Source organism: Xenopus laevis, chromosome 5S (assembly GCF_017654675.1).
Source record: "Xenopus laevis strain J_2021 chromosome 5S, Xenopus_laevis_v10.1, whole genome shotgun sequence".
Classification (NCBI taxonomy): domain Eukaryota; kingdom Metazoa; phylum Chordata; class Amphibia; order Anura; family Pipidae; genus Xenopus; species Xenopus laevis.
In genome coordinates, this window is record NC_054380.1 from 105,954,821 (window position 1) to 105,972,818 (window position 17,998).

General features: G+C 37.9%; 1 protein-coding gene across 2 annotated transcripts in view; it reads right to left on the reverse strand.

Moving 5' to 3' along the window:
- Positions 1 to 1,382: 1,382 nt before the first annotated feature.
- Positions 1,383 to 17,998, reverse strand: part of tsc22d2.S (TSC22 domain family member 2 S homeolog) — a 34,409-nt gene continuing 17,793 nt past the window's right edge. For both annotated transcript variants that reach the window (XM_041563978.1, NM_001091281.1), the window contains 2 exon segments: positions 5,421 to 5,472; positions 1,383 to 2,011 (listed from right to left, as the gene is read on the reverse strand). In XM_041563978.1, coding sequence (XP_041419912.1) covers positions 1,739 to 2,011; positions 5,421 to 5,472 — 325 coding nt within the window. In that variant the 3' untranslated portion in view covers positions 1,383 to 1,738.

The window sequence follows — 17,998 nt, forward strand, 5'->3', positions numbered from 1 at the left end:
GAAATAAGAAACTAAATACAATCAATTAAAAATTCTGTACCGCTTATGAAATAATCAAGTTTACATCTAGTATAGGTAAATCTAAAAAACTATACCTATAAATCTAAAAACCTATAATAATAATCAAGTTTATATTCACTATTCCTCTCTCAGCATCGGTTTCTCTTCATTCTGTTTTCATGCAGCAGTTGGGTGTCAGATGAAATATATCTTACGCGGGGGATCCCTGTCCTAGCAGATGTATTAGAACTCACTCAAATAACTGATTCCAGTACAAACAAAATAACTGCCTTTTGCACAAATTCTGCATGTAGAGAGACAGGATTTCTGGTGATTTTAATAGAGCGAGCTCGAATACACATTTTAGGCAAAAGGAGCCCCCTTTTAAAGATATATTCGATCATTCATCTGACACCCAACTCCTGAATGAAAACAGAATGAAGAGAAACAGATGCTGAGAGAGGGATAGTGAAGATAAACGTGATTATTTCAGAAACGGTATAGAATTTTTAATTGATTGTATTTAGAAAGTTTCTTATTTCAGTATGATGAAGCTTTTATTAAATTTCCATTTTTTGCGGTAGTTCCCCTTTAAACACAAATGCCAGCTGGCATATTCTTTCATGAGACGTCCAAAAGTTAAGGGAAGCAAGTCTACTGACCACAGAGTGGAAAGTTTATACAATATCAATGGTCTCGCCACAGATTTATGGTTGTTTCTTTTTATTCAAATACCACTTTAGCTATATAAACATACATAGCCTAATTGCACTGTATGGAATCTACAGTTTTAAAATTAGGTCCTTCCTTTCCCCCCATCCTTTCCTCCATCTTTTTATATATATAGAAAATATATATGATATAGGCTCACTTATAAAGAGTGCATTTGTGTATCTTACTGTTAACTCACATTCTTAACACTTTAAGGGATATGCTTCCAAGCCGTTACATACAACAAACCAGCATCAACCATTTTTTATTCCCCCCCCATCCCAGATTCATATATTATGTTATAGTAATGAAATATTAAGCCAGGCATAAGCGCAAAAATAACATCTCATTAAACCAATCTTCGTTTGTGCTAGAAATCTCTAATGGAAAATCGGATGAAGAGCATTGTTCTCTCTTTATGCACTTTAAGGGTCTTCATAGGCATTACTACTTGAATTATAGCAATGGTAGAAGGACAAACCTGCAGTGGAGGGTCTACATCTAATTTCATTCGGTCGGACAAGTGTTCAAAAAATAAATAAATATATATATATATATATATATATATATATATATATATATATATATATATATATATATATATATATATATATATATATATATATATATATATATATATATATATATATATATATATATATATATATATATTTTTAACATGAAATGCTGCTTCGTTCCCTTCAAAAAAGGCTAAGAACATAAAGTATGGCAGGTCTCCTGACCATCCAGGGGCTCACTTCTTGAGAATAAGAGGCCTGTAATTATCACTCAGATTCTTAACTTATAATATGGTACAAAATGAAACAGGTTTCACCTCCCTCTCATTTCTCTAGAAGTGGAAAAATGATTGTCTAATACTGAAAAAGGCCAAACACACAAATGAAGCATGGCTACTTGCTTTCATTTTTTTCTCGTTTTCGGTTTTAAAGTGAAACAAACAGCAGTGGCACACAAGGACAGATTGCTTTCAGTCTGCAACACAAGGCAAGAAAGCAGTCTCTACGATTTATGCTGAAGAGACATTCGGTTGCTGCGCGGGGTTTGCATTCTGTGGCGGCGCACTGATCGGAGCTGTAGTCACTGGAGGTGGCTGTTGCTGGCAAGTGCTCAGTCCAGCTTGAGCTGACAGTTGAGACAGCTGATCATTGTTGGAAAGGTTTTTTAACAGTGCATTTTCTCGTTCAAGGGTAGAGTTCTTCTCTATCAATTCCTTTATTTGTTCCTTGAGGACTTCAACTTCTTCTCTTACTGCATACATTAGATGGCTTTTCACCAGGTCCTAGGAAAAAAACATATACACCCAATTAGCAAATGACAGTCATTGATGCCTCTTATTGGAGACCTCTGCATACGAACAGATCTATTCTTGTATGGCCAAATATATTTGGCACAGTCTAAGACCAAATAAACACTACAGACTGTCACAGGCTTCATGTCTGTGCTTGCAGTTTCCCCATACACATTCCATTAACAGTTTTAAGAATGGTTTTATTGTATTAGCCTTGTATGGGACCTGTTATCCAGAATGATCGAGACCTGAGGTTTTCCATATAACGGCGCTTTCCTTAATTTGGATCTTCATACCTTAAGTCTACAAGAAATTCATATAAACATTAAATAAACCCAATAGGCTGGTTTTACTTCCAATAAGGATTAATTATATCTTAGTGTGTATCAAGTACAAGGTACTGTTTTATTATGAGAAAGGATTATTATAAAGGAAAAGGAAATCATTTTTAAAAATTTGTATTATTTGGATAAAATGGAGACGGCCATTCTGTAATTCAGAGTTTTCTGGATAACGGGTTTCTGGATAACGGATCCCATATAGTATTATTAGGACTAATAATAATTTTACAGACATCCAGGATCACAAAACTAAGAGAATGAAAACAATGGACAAGATTCCACCTTAATTGAAACACTTTTCTTGAAGTTTAGTCTTAATTCTATAAAACCAGGATTTCAAGAAGGAAAAGTATGCACTTTATTAATTAACATCTTGTAAATGTTACAGAAGGATAACCTTATGTAGAACCTGGTTATGTTTTCCTGACAAACTAGAACCCAATATGGGAAATAAAGCTGGTTTCTGTCTTCTGATTTATACTCAAAGTTTAAAGAACTATATCTAAAAATAGAATAAAGCTATACAAGATCGATTTTATATCCTGGATTTCCTTTACCAGCCCAGAGGATCAGCAGCCCTATACAAATAATGTACAATGTCTTCCCAAATTGCCTACAGCACCTTTCATCACCTTTCAATCTGGCTAGGTCACCTTTTAAAGGAAAAAAAATACTCCCTTTGAAGTCTGTGTCTGCTCTCAAGGACCATTTCCCAACTCCTCTTTGTTTCATGACCTTGTTCCATTGTAAAGGATTCTGGGACTGTGCATTACCCACTATTAAAAGTGGAGGTACTTAAGTCCCATAATCCACTACTTCACAATGGAACAAGGGGAGAGTTAGGTTGCATGACAATGTGAGCATAAAGGGAAGGGGGTCGGGACGGATCTCATGAGCATCATTATCATCTTTAAATCTGTATTTTTCGAAGCTCAGATATTTTTAAATAATCCGCCTAAATGAATGTGTTCATACCAAAAAGGAGTCTTTATTAAATGGAGCTACAAATTCTCAGTGTGCTCTGAGCTGCTGCTTAGAAGATAAGCTTAAGGGTCATACAAAGTCTTCAAAAACACTGGCAGAAAGAATTGACATTTGTTATACAATGAAATGATACGGGGGCAGCACTTCTGGCATAAATCTCAAGTAAAATTTCTCTAAGTTCTATTAAAAATAAACATTTCTTATTAGGATATTAATGTAGCATTGGCCTGTATATGAAGGCTTCTACACAGATCCTACAGAAACTGGAGGAAATGTGAAAGACTCAATAAATGTTTGGCTACTTTCCTACAAGGCCTACACATGCACTCAAGATTATACAGTTCAGCTATAAATCAAAACACATTTCAGGGCCAACAAAACCATATATTTTTTTAAAGGCCTTACATCCCATGCACTTCAGCTAAGTACCCATGATCGTTTAAAGGAGAACTAAACCCCCCAATAAGAAAATCCTCTACCAACTACCCTAGGTAGCCCCCCCTCCTTGCTTCCCCCCGCATAGTTACCCCCTGAAATTGCCCCTAAGAGTTTGCTCAAATATCGGTGCAGCATAAGCACAATGGAGCTCATGGGCGCCATCTTCCTGATCCCCGGTCTTCTTCCTTCCCTTTCCATCACTTTCATTGCATGCGCAGTTGCCATGAACCGGAAATCTGCTCCAACTGCGAATGAACAAATACAGAGCTCACTTACAGAAGAAGACCGGAGATCCGGAAGGTGGCATCCATTAACTCCGCTGCTCATACTCTGCAAATGATTTTTATTTTATCTTGTACTTCATTTACAGTAGATATATGTTTAGATAAAAATGATTAGTTATTATATGTATAGTCTTGCAAAACAGTTACTATTTTCTCACTGAACCACAAGGTGTTTTGACAAGGTGTAACCAGCAATACCCTCAATTAGTGGTCCCACCAATTCATAATGCATATTGCACTTGGCTGAACATGACCAAGTTCTTTAAATACTTTGCCTTAGCCTTTATGCCAAAATGGAATGGTCAGTGTGATTTTACTATTCTACAGGGAGAATAAGAAACCTTATGATATACACTGCAGGTGATGTACATTTATTTGCCAGGTTTCATCAATTTTATACATTCCAATACAGAGTTTTGCTTTTTTTTTTTTTTTTGCTTGGGCTGTTGGCTTGCCTCCTAATTTATTACTGTCCTTTTCCCAGTGGGTTCAGGAGCCTACTTATCACTTTCTGAAAGATATATATATCAAGAAACAGTAATACTTTCTTCACTCTGAAACATCAAGCAATATCAATGTTTTGGGTTCTATTAATCTGGTCAGTGTCTCAAAATGTAAGGTTCACTTCCAATAATAGTGAGGCATATAGACTTCACGCTCCCCTAGAATAAAGTCTCGATCAGGGGTCCCCAAACTTTCAAAAAAGTTCCAGGGGGTACCAAATAAGGGCTGTGACACAAGGAGGCTCTGTATGGCAGTGATATGATAACTATGTATAAATATATAAGGGGATCATATAATAATCTCTCTAATGCTTTATTTACCAGTAGGTCTTTCCAGCTGACACAAGGTCACCCATTCCGATTAGAAGAAAAGAGTTTCCGCCTAAATATTCGGAAGGTGTTTTTTACAGGGAGAGCTGTGAAGATGTGGAATTCTCTCCCTGAATCAGTTGTACAGGCAGATACATTAGATAGCTTTAAGAATTGGTTGGATGGCTTTTTAACAAGTGAGGGAATACAGGGTTATGGGAAATAGCTCATAGTACAAGTTGATCCAGGGACTAGTCAGATTGTCATTTTGGAGTCAGGAAGGAAATTTTTCCCCCTCTGAGGCAAATTGGAGAGGCTTCAGATCAGGTGTTTTTTTTTTTTTTAACTTTTTTCACTTAAAAATAAGCACTTACTCTGAGGCCATTGAGGGTTTGGGGAGCAACATGTCGCTCATGAGCCACTGGTTGGGGATCACCATTATACATTAAGGGCACCTAAATAGCTTTTGTTAAATAAGATTTTTGTACTGTTTTTAAAGCTACCACATTGGGTTCCAATTATCTGTATTGTCAGTACTTACCATTGCCTGTTCAATTTTGTTGTCGATGGCTACTACATTTGCACTTGATGAACTGCAAAAAGAGAGAATAAAAAAAGAATTACACACCTGAAAAGACATTTATAAGAAAAAAAATGTATTTGTTAAGCAGAGCATTCAAATGAGTTTATATATAGAAAGGGCATACAATGCCTACGCTAACAGAACAGCTCACAGGTTTAATGTTCTACCACAGATCTGTTTGTGAGAATAAAAGTAATAGTACTATATACAAGCACGCCCAGTTCTAATCTAGTAATCTGTGCTGAGGCTTTGGCACGGTTTTGGATACACAAGCAACAGTGACAGGCAGACTTGGTGCAAATACTCTAAGGGGCAGATTTATAAAGGGTCGAACTGAAAATTTGAATTTTCCAGTTTTTTATGGTCAAAACTGGCAAATTAGACTAGGGAATTATCCAAATTCAATTACAGTTTTTGAAAAAATCCAAATTTCGAGATCAATCATACTCTGGCCCTTTAAGAACTCAAATTTGACCATTCGCCACCTAAAACCTGCCGAATTGCTGTTTAAAGTCAATGGGAGATGTCCAGGGATCAATTCTGAGTTTTTAGCAGCCTTCCTGACAGTTTTTTTTTCGGAGAAAAAAAAAAAAAAGAATCGAGTTTCAAAAACTAAAATCGATCCTATTCAACAGAGTTGAAAATTGTTCTTGTAATAATAAATTTAGATTGGTCAAATTTCGAGTTCATGGGAGTTTGAAAGTTTAAAATAGACTCACATGAATTCCAAATTCAACCTTTGACAAATGTGCCTCTAAAACTAAAGCGTTTTGGTAGTGAGGTCTGACAGTCACCTGTAAGAATCAGATACATGAGCTTATGGCTCATGTGAGCAATGATCATACAAAAACCACAGATTTTGTTGTTGCTGGGTGATTGTTGCTAAGTTTGTCTTTTTAGACGTGGAGCTGTTCATTATGTGTTTTAATCAGTATCGTTAGCACAGGCACTGCTTTTGAGTTATATTAAAAAAAAAAATCACATGAAACAACTTTTTGCCAATTTAATTTACAAGGCTCAAATCTAAAATGATGTAAATCTAATAAAAGTTCATCCTTGATAGGGAGATCAATACAACATGAAGCACTCTTAATCCCTGCCCCAGTGAAGCTTACATTCTAAGTTCCCTATCACACAGCAGGGTTGGTTACATCAGGAGCCAATCAATCTGTCTGTATATTTTTGGAGTGTGTGAAGAAAGCAGAGTACCCAGAGAACACACAATCAGAGGAAGAATATACTCTGGTTAGAATTCAATCCAGAACCCTGGCACTATAATACGCTGCAATAAAATATATGAAATCCTTTTTACTACTGGTGTCTCTACATTTTTGCATAATGAGCATTATTTGTTGCCATACTAGAGGGATTCTCCGACTCTAAAGGTTTAGCTTAGCACATGATGAAGTTTGGCTTCTGGGTCAATGATCAATTACACTGACTCTGCTTCAAGCTGAACAGAAAGGAGGACAATTGTTTTGCTTTTTATTTGTTTTATACAAGTTCATTGAAACAAATAGACATATGTTACTCAAGGTGGCCATAAACGGGCCAATTATAGCTGCCGACAGTCCCAGTTGGCATCTTATTGGCCCCTGTGTGGGGCCCTCCGACGGGCTTCCTGATCGATATCTGCCCAAGAGTCGGCCAAATGTCGACTGGGCAGGAGTAAAAATCGGGTCAGATTGCAGACCGCATCTATTCGTTGATGCACTCCCACAATCTTACCGCCCGTATTCCTTTCATTATCATCCAATTGTTGGGCCCTAGGGACCACAATCGGATCAGCTCGATATGGTCCACCTCAAGGTAGAGTCCTGCGCGGAACCAATTTATAAGACATGGACCCGCGACCCGAACCGCAACCTGCATAGTTACCCACTTTGATCCACTACCTGACCCGCAACTGCCTTATCCACAACCAGATCCGCAACCTGCTGACTACCATTAAACAGGAAGTGATGTTGCTGCAAACCAAAACTGACATCATCAAAAGTGGGCGGAGATAGAAAAAAAGTCTTGTAAAAATTTAAAAGGAGTAAAATATAGTCAATATAACGTAAGAAATTTAGATGAGACCCACAACCTGACCTGCATCTATACCAGCACACGAATCCCGCAGGGTAGCAGATGTTTTTGCAGGTAACCCGCGGGTACCGGACCCGCTGCAGGATTCTACCTCAAGGTCGGCATATCTGGGAGAGATCAGTTCATTTTGCAAAATCACCAAACAAGCGGATCTCTGTGTGTATGGCCACCTTCAATATACAAAAAAGGGGGGCTGTGGGAGCACTCAAAGGCTAAGTTAAAACATGTTTAAGTACAATGGAAGTGCTTTTTTTTATGGCCACCTTTAGTCCAGAAAGTCTTGCTTATCCTTTGTTAACAAAGGGACTTATCAAATACCTGTTGTGCAGTCAGAGAAACCAGGTAAATCACACCTACTGGCCTCACATGACGACATTGCAATAAAACTAGCAAATACTTTCTAAGCTTTAATTGCCTTCCTCTAATTAAGAAAACAAAGTGCAAGCTCCCGCACATATATAGGATACAAATGGGTGGAGAAAGAATGTCCTCTGCACACAAACTATGCCTCTCACTTTACTCGCAATTAAGGAAGAACAAACTGAAAATAAACCAGACTTGTAAATAGAGAACAGTCCCCTTTAGATATTATCTGCACCGCTCATTCCTTATTTTTTTTTTTTTTTTTTTTTTTTTTTAACACATTCACAAATTTGATTTTTAGTTCCCTTTGCACCTTTTCAATTTTTTCAGAGTAGAGTAAAAATGTTATCCTAATTTTCAGTTCTTCCAGGAATTTTTTCCTGGACATTTCAGCAAAGATTATGACATTGTATACATTTGTTGTGTTAGTATCATTGCTAGAGTTGTGGCACTAGTAAGTCAAGAATTAACTCTGGTAACACTAGCATTTTATATAACTGCACCTGAGCCTCTCAGCCAATTAAGATGTGTATATGTATATAATGGGTAGAAAAGTTACAAATGCACTACACTCTTCTTTGCATATAAACTAGGGGTTTCGTTCAGAGACAAAATTACATGGCAATTCTTCACAATAGCATGTTATAATAAGTGTGATACTCAAACTTGCAAAGATAATACAGGTATGGGATCTGTTGTCCGGCAACCCATTATCCAGAAAGCTCCAAATTACGGAATGGCCGCCTACCATAGATAATTAAATAGTCCAATTTTTTTTTAAATTACTTCCTTTTTCTCTGTGATAATAAAACAGTGCCTTGTACTTGATCCAAACTAATAAATAATTAATCCTTATTGGAAGCAAAATCAGCTTAATGGTTTTTTGTTTACATGATTTTCTAGTCGATTTAAGGTATGAAAATCCAAATTATGGAAAAACCCGTTATCCGGAAAACCCCAGGTCCCAAGCAATCTGGAAAACAAGTCCCATACTTGTACAGTGTTCATACTCATTTATTTATCTTGATAAAAGAAATGCTTGTTTTAAAACATAATGCAATACCCAAGCATATGATTGAAACATAGCATAAAATGTTCAGCAGATGTCAACCTCAGCTTCTACTTATTGCCTGGATGATGGTAAATCACATCAACAATACTCAGACAACCAATATACCAATTAATGGCACTTTATAAAGAGATTATTTAATAAACAACCTTTGTATTCTACCCTGCAGCTAGAAAACTCACCAATATATTGTCCCACTGCGTGGATAAGAGCGACTCAAACCAAGGTAAGACCTCCTGCACGCCATTTCTCTTCCCACAAATTCCTAAGAAAAAGATTGCAAAGAAAGGGCTACCAACTTCCCCTTTATCTCCGACAGAACTATGCAGAATTGTGCAACACATGAGTGTGTCACAAGAAGCAGCAGAGCTTTATATCTGTCCCAACAATGGGCGTGGTATAACCTGGTGTTTGATCAACTGAAAGCACCAGAGGCAGGGAGAACAGGGTTGGTCAACCATCTCAACAACTTCTACAGAACAGCTTAGTCATCCAACACTAATTAAGTTAATTGGATCAATTCACCATAGTGTGTTTTAAAAAAAAAAATTGGAAACTGTCTTTTTTTTGTAACGCATCGCTCACAAAAAGCCATTATCAGAAAGCTCCAAAGGGCAATGCAGTACCGGCTAACAGAGCCCAGACTCCAGATGAAATAGTGCTCAAGTACAGTTGCAGCATTTTTTTTTTTCGTTCGGCGACTAATCTCCCCGAAAAGCCTTCCCGCCGGCTAGAATCTATATCACCGGCGGGCTGCGACTCTGGTTGCTTCGGCTTTCCGAAGTTTCCTTGTGAGGCAACTTCGGAAAACAAAGCGCACCAATTGCCATCCTGACGGCGATTTACATTCTAGCCGGTGGGAAGGCAGTTCGGGGGGGGATTAGTCGCCAGAAGAAGAAGCGATTATTCGCTGGGTGAAAATAGCAGTGTGTGTCTCTGCCCTTAAAGGGCATGTAAAGTCTAAAATAGAATAAAGCTAGAAATGTTGTATTTGGTATACTAAACATAAACTTACTGCACCACAAGACTAATCAAACAAATGATTTATGCTTTTAAAGTTGGCCACAGGGGGCTGTCATCTTGTAACTTTGTGTTAAACATCTTTGCAAGACAAGACTGTGCACATACTCAGTGTGGTCTGGGCTGCTTAGGGATCGTCATAAATGATCAAAAGAGCACAAGTCAAATAATATCTGCCAGAAGCAGATACAGCAAGGCTGATTAATAATCAGAATATACAGACTGCACTGGGTCCTGTGTTGTCATGTAATCTAATGTGGATTTTATAGTTTTTGTATTGTTTAAAGGACATGTAAACCCCCCCATAAAAATTTAATCAGTGAACGGCCTCTTTGAAATCTTTAGATAACTGCCACTCTGGTTGTTAAAAGATTAACAGTAAGGCTGTATGATCCCGCTCAATCGGGCATAATCCCGCTCACTCATATGCATAATACCACTCATATGCATAATCCCACTCATACATGTATGAGTGAGCGGGATTATATGTACAGCAGTGGGATTACGCATATGAGTGATTGGGATTATGAATGAGTGAGTGGGATTACATGTAGGAGTGATCAGGATTACACTTGCTAATAAAGTTACATTACCAGAAAAAACTTCTGAGCAAGGTCATCAGGTGTGGCTGGATATGCAAATATAAATGATGATGTAGCTCAGTGGTCCCCAACCAGTAGCTCGCGAGCAACATGTTGCTCACCAACCCCTTGGATGTTGCTCCCAGTTGCCTCAAAGCAGGTGCTTATTTTTGAATTCCTGGCTTGGAGGCAAATTTTAGTTGCAAAACAAAACTGGATTACTGCCAAACAGAACTTCCTCTAGGCTACCAGTGCATATAGAGGCTACTAAATAGCCAATCATAGCCCTTATTTGACATCCCCATGGACTTTTTCATGCTTGAGTTGCTCTCCAACTCTTTTTACATTTAAATGTGGCTCGCGAGTAAAAAATAGGTTGAGGACCCCTGATGTAGCCGATAGAAAATGGCCGCCTGGTTGAAGCACATTGTGCATTCAGGAAAACACTACAGTGCAGGCTAACGGAGGGGATACTGATACTATGACCCAATACAGAGACAATGATGCATTTTGTGTGGGGAATATGTGCCCAACCTAAAGACATGGTAAGGGTTTACATGTCCTTTAATACAAACTTTCTCCAACTCTCCATAACTAGTGGCTACCAAATTAAATCCCAGTTTATCTGTTTAAATCTGGCTCCATGATCTTTGTCCCTGCAGTTGGAGTTGGAAACAGTAAAGGGGATGTAAAGGCAAAAATAAAATCCAATACAAATCTCTACACAGTCGCCGACTACTCTACAGGGAAACAAACAAAGATGCTTGAGTTCTGCACGGCTGGAAAGCGTGGGCTCCCCCTGCTGTTCATAAGTATGATTGTTTCCCTGCTGAGCAGTTAGGGACTGTCTGACAATTCCTATCCACAGCAGTAAATGAAGGGAGAATTTCACTGCATACAGTCAGGTTTCTTATAAAAACGGTACACATTTAATTAAAGTATATTGGAAATAGGTTACTTTTTCATTAAAGAAAGTAAAAATGGAATTTTATTTTTTTGCCTTTCCTTGTCCTTTAAATAGTGGATAACAGATAAGCTCTGTAGAACATAATGTTATCTACTATGTAACCTGAACCTATTCTCAGCTTGTTTAACAAACAAACTAATAAACAAACTAACTAATAAACAATAGTAGTGTTCCTGAAGCAAATACAACAGTTTTACAAACACTGCATTATATTTCTATTACTTTTAAACACTTTCATTTTTTGAGGTTAGTGCTCTTTTAACAGGGGGCTTTTCCAATAAAACAAAACTATTATCAACCCCCCCTGTCCGAAGTGTGGCCTCTGTTAGCATGAATGCCCATTTTTAGTTTACAGGTGCCCTTTAAGGATTGGCACTCCAAATTACAGCGAGAAATCTTGTATGGAAACCCCCAGTTGTGACGCATTGTAGATAATGATACTATACCGGTACTTGCATTGCATATCAAAGAATAGTGCAGGTTTGTATATCTTGGAAGAAATTCAAATTATAACAAGGACTGCTATATTGCCAAAAGAATATGGACACTACATACATGTCCACACTTTCTCTGGAAGCAACGTCAGCATAGGAACTATTTGAAGGGAGCGTGTGGTTTTTATGGGTGATTGAGACAAACAAATCTAACATTCCTGTGTGCAATGCCAATTTTTGGAAAAACTGGTGTAAAGGCAACGGTCATTGGAAGTTGAAATGTATCCTCTGGAGTTATAAATGGAATTCTACCATCCAGAAGTCTGATGAATAGATCTGGGTCTGGCAGATACCAGGAGAACACTGCTCTAATGCAGACATTAAATAAATGTAAAATAACAGCCTGAAACAGATTTTAATCATTTGGGCTAGCCTCTGGTTCTACTGAAATGAAAGTAGAATGCTACAAATAAACTCTTTTTACTTTGGTATTAGTCGTTTTCTGCAGTAAGATAAATAGGCTCCTTGGTGTAATACTACTGGAAGTAGCTAATTCAGGGGGTTAAATGCATAAGGGCAATACAATCCCAACAAACAAACAAACAAGAAAACCATTTCAAAACAGGAATTAAGACTCACTCGGATACATTTTTTTTTTTAAGCGGCGATTGTTGAGAAAAAAATAAATCCTCTTTAAATTTTGATAACCATTCCCTTAAGAACAGTAATGTAATAAATGTTGCACCAGGTAGGCCATCTCCCATAGAGTCCATTTTATGTAAAAAAAAAAACCAAAAAAAAAAAAAAACCCAGGATTCTCCTTTTAATAAATAATGTGCTTGTACTTGATGGTAACTAAGCTGCATGAATGTAAATACTGCATGTAAGCTGCATGAATGTAAATACTGCATGTAAGCTGCATGAATAAGAACCTGAACAAAGCAGACACAGACAAACCTGCCCTGCATTACATACAGGATTAGTTTGTTTTTTACCTGCTCCGTGCCCTTTGCTAAAAATCTGGCACTTCCGGTGTACAATATGTACAAATACAGCAGACTAAACATGCAGGTGAATTCATCCATAGCTACAAACCTATAGATATACTGTGATATAAATTATATATAAAAGAATACATCAATATATCATACACAATTACATTGTTAACTCCAGCAGATGGAGCTATTGTTCAGGTATTCCTAGGTATCCTGGAAGCATGGCAGGATTACCGATTCAAATGACTGACGCAACTCTGAGATTAACGCCTTCCTACAGGCAGGTCACTTGCATAGGACTTGCCGAATGGACAGTTCTTAATCGATATGCCCAAAAGCTGGGTGTCAAACTTTTCTCTTGAGGAACCCAAATTAAGTCTTGATTCAAGAGGATTGATGAGACATAAATTAAAAAATTCTCGACCCTTATAGTCTATTACATAGGGGGTTATTTATCAAAGTCCGGATGCCAAAAACTCGAAAAATTCAAGTTGTTTTTACTATGAAATCCAAATTTTTGGTGGAAAAAGAAACCTTGAATTTTTCGGGATGTATTAAACCCAGAGGATGGAGAGGAGGATGTCCGAAACCAAAAATCCTCAGACCTGCTGAGGTCACATATAAATCAATGGGAGAGGTCCCTATTAAGAGCCCTGCAGTGGGTCTGGGACCCGCAAAAAAAAGTGGGCACCTTGTGGAATGGGGGAGGATATTCAGGTGCGGGTATAGCCGCGGGATCTAAATTTCTTATCTTATGTAATATTGTCTATGTTTTACTTCTTTTAAAGTTTTACAAAAGTTGTTTCTATCCCAACCCAATTTTGATGACGTCACTTCCGGTTTGTAGAACCATTACTTCCTGTTTGATGGAGGTTGGCAGGTTGCGGGTCCGGTAGCACATCAAAGTGGGTAAATATTCAGGTTGAGGTTTGGGTCACAGGCTGCGGGTTCGGGTCTTAGAAATTGGTTCCACACAGGACTCTAGTCCCTATCCTATTTTGAACTTTCTGTGGTCTGCGCTGGAATTAGCCTGAAAATCGGACTATTTTGGACAATTTGGGAAAAATCATAAAAAAAACCCCAAAACGTTCAATACGATTTTTTTTCTCTAACTGATTAATGTGTGCTTATTTAATAATAAATAAGGTCAAATTGTGGATTCTAGTTTGGTCTGTCTTTTTTAATTGAAATATTCGGATTTTGATAAATAAGGCTCTAAATATTTATTGAATGACAAAGATCTAAAAGAAACTGCATCATCAAATTCTAAAAGACCATTAACCAATCAGTATATGAGATCTTTACACACATTTGTGTTATGCTGTTAGGGACACAATACCATATTGTGTTTTAAAATTGAATATCCATGCAGGCACATCGTTTTATGGTTCTTTTCTAAAATCCTATAAGAGGGGATTATAATGGCAATGGAACATGGGAGGTATTAACTGCAAGGTGAAAAAAAACTGATAGATTGCTGTAAAAAGGAAAGTAAATTACTGTTGAGGCACGGTTTTTGCTACATGGATATACACTATACACCTTACAAGGTATGCAACATTTATAATACATTAATATACACACAATTGGGTATATATCAACTGTGTATCTAAACTGCAGAATATGTTAGCTCCTTAGAAACAATACATATTTCTTAAAGAAAAACTATGCCCCCAAAATGAGCATGTAAGCAACAGATTTCAAATGAAGTGGCATATTAAAGAATCTTACCAAACTGGTCTATATAGTTAGGTAAATACAACAATTTCCCTTGAGCCGCCATTTTGTGATGGTCTCTGTGCTGCCTCAGAGATCACCTGACCAGAAATACTCAGGAAGAAGTATGGAAGCAAAAGACAGAACTCTGTTAATTGGATCAGGTGACCTAACAAGTATGGTTTGTTTGTGCGCACCTTGAATCATAGGATCCCTGGGGGGCAGCCCTTATTTTTTGAAATGTCAATTTTCTATTTAGGATTACCCAATGGCACATACAACTAAAAAAGTAAATTGTTATTAATATGGTTTATTGCATGAAGCAGGGTTTTACATATGACCTGTTTTATGCAATATATTTTTAGAGACCTACATTGTGGTATAGTTTTCCTTTAAACCTGTGACAAAACAATTCTTGTATGGGCACAGAGAAAGGCACCTTATAGAGGGCTCATTTACAAATAAAAGTGCCAAAACACATGCAAATCAACACGTGCATACTATGTGCTGCAACACGTTTGCAATTTACCAATACCACTTTGTTCATAAATGAGCCCTTCAAGTAAACCATCAGTGAAAAAAGGAAATTCACTGCTAGTATCATTAATTGAATCACCACCAACCCTTGCGGTGCTGGCTGGTGGTGTTTAGCCTAGGGCCACACAGGAGCCAAAATCATCTACAGTAGCTGAAATACACTAGATGATTTCAACCGCTACCACAGGCAGTAGCCTCCTCTCTTTTCCGCATTCAGAAACATTGAACTGACTGAGACGCAACAACTGAGAGACTATGATTTTTGAGCCGGAATCTGCTGAAGTCTGTTCATGCCAACATTGCTGAACATGGAAAAAACAGGAGGATTCTGCCTGCAGTAGGGGCTGAAATCAGCCAGTGTATTTCAACAAGCCAATTTTGGCCCCATGTGGCCCTATCAAAATACAAAATAGGGGGGCTGTGGGTGCACTCCAATGAAGCGAGCAATGTAGCCAGAAGCTGCAGGCTAAGCTTCATGTGGTTTGTATCACCCCATACCCACCCCTTTAAACTAATGGTGGCCCTATGCTTTTTTTTGGTTTGGGCAAAGCCACAATAGCTAGTGGTGGGGGAGGATTTAGCCCTCAGACTGAAACCGAGGTTCAGGAGACACATATTACAAGTAATGCTACTATGCAGGGAGGTACAAGACTTTTTATACTGTGACCAGAGGTAAACAAGTTAGGGACCACCTACAGGGTTTACCTTGACGTGGTAGGGTGGCTTATCAACTTTGTAACCATAACTTTGTAACTCCCATATTTTGTGTTTTCCCATGTGGCCCTAGCCTAAAGGATAAAGACACACCAGAAGTTACACTCCTGCGTTGGCCCAGGTGGAGGCACAGAGAGTAGATTTCAGCACCAAAGTGCAAACTTAAATGTCCTGGCACCATAATCAATTTTGTTTGCCAGTCCTGATGCAGTGGCTGTGGGTGCAGGCACTTCAGAAAGCTGTTAGGATTGTAAGGGCTGATTACAATGTCAGACTTAACAGTATGCCACTCGTTGGAGATCTTCTCTCCATCAGGCAATAAAGCATCTTAAAAATACCTTGTATTCTAGAAGAATGGGGGGGGGGGGCACTGTATTTGGGCCAGAAAATACACGTAGTGAGAGCACCCAGTTCAGGATGCCACACAGAAACTGAGCATGTGGAAAATAGGGAGTGTCCCCATTCGTCATGTGCATACATGTAACATAGGAGGAACCCCCTCATCTTACATTACACACATGCGCTGTACTGCTCTTATATCTACCAGGGAGGGGGATGATATCACTCAACTTGCAGTGCAGCAGTAAAGAGTCACTGAAGTTTATCAGAGCACAAGTCACATGACTGGGGGCACCTGGGAAATTGACAGTATGTCTAGCCCCATGTAAAAATTAAATATATATATTATAAATGATATACAATTGCCAATCATTTGTAAGTTTCTATTTTTTTTTTTTACAAAACAAGAGCTATTCTATATTAAAGAACAGCAATTGTGTATATAAATATTATTATTAACCCTTTAAGTGCCAGCAGAATTGACCATTTGGTCACGCGAAATGCCATACGTTTTTGAAACATTTTGTGCTCTCTCACTTTATGGGAATTTTCTGAGGGGAAAACTATAGTCTACCTAGGAAAGCTATACATTGTTTTTTGGGAGAAACTGAGCTTTCTAAATCTGAGTTTTCATGTATATCCACCTCTGCAAAAAGATTTATAGTGCTAAATACAAAAAAAAAATGAAAAATGTCTATTTTTCACAATATATGCATTTATACCAGAAAAATATTTAATTTTACGCATAAAAATCCAACCGATTTGGAAAGCCTCATGTCTCTCGAACGTGCCAATACCAGATATGTATAGTTTTAGGCAGATTTAGGACTTCTGTACAGCAAAAGATTACCGAATTTTGAAAGCAGAAGGCAGAAAACTGCATACTTTAGATTCCAAGGCCACAAAATCCTTAAACAGTAGGTTTACCCCAGAAAACCATATATTTTTGTAAAGTACACATTCTGCTGATTCCACAATGGGTAACTATGTCTCTCTACTCCTAACTACCAAACATCACAGCTTGTCTGAATGTATCGGTTTTTATAAAAATGTATCAACATTTTGAAAAATCACTTCAAAAGGTTTTATTTTGCTGCTCCGCATATCACACACTATATTAGATACCAAGAAAAAGCACCCTGAATATGATTGCCAGGGGTCCACTGAACAGTTTGATCCCCATTGTGCATAGGTTTACCAAAGTACCTGACCCCAATATGAAGTTAGCACATCCAAATTGTCCAGGACTTTACTTCAGCTACTGAAAAATCTACACATTGACTGCATTTTTTGTGGGGTAAAAACACAGAAAAATAGGTTTACCCCCAAAACCATATATTTTTGGAAAGTACACATTCTACCGAATATTTTTGGAGGTACACATTCTACTAAAATGGGTACCCATGCCTTTCTGCTCCAAACTACCGAGTTGCAAGGCTTTCCCAAAATTGTCAGTTTTGGTGAAATATCTGAAAATTGCCTCAAAGCTTCAACTTCCCAGCACCATATCACCCATGTATCACCATGTACCAAGAAAAAGCACCCTAAATATGATTGCCAGGGTTCCTCCAAACAGTTTGGTGCCCATTGTTCATAGGTTTACCAAAGTAGCTGGCATTTAGAGGCCCCAAAATGAAGTTAGTGCATACAAATAGTCCTGTGGGTAACTTCAGCTAATGAAAAATCAACACATTGACTGCATTTATTGTGGAG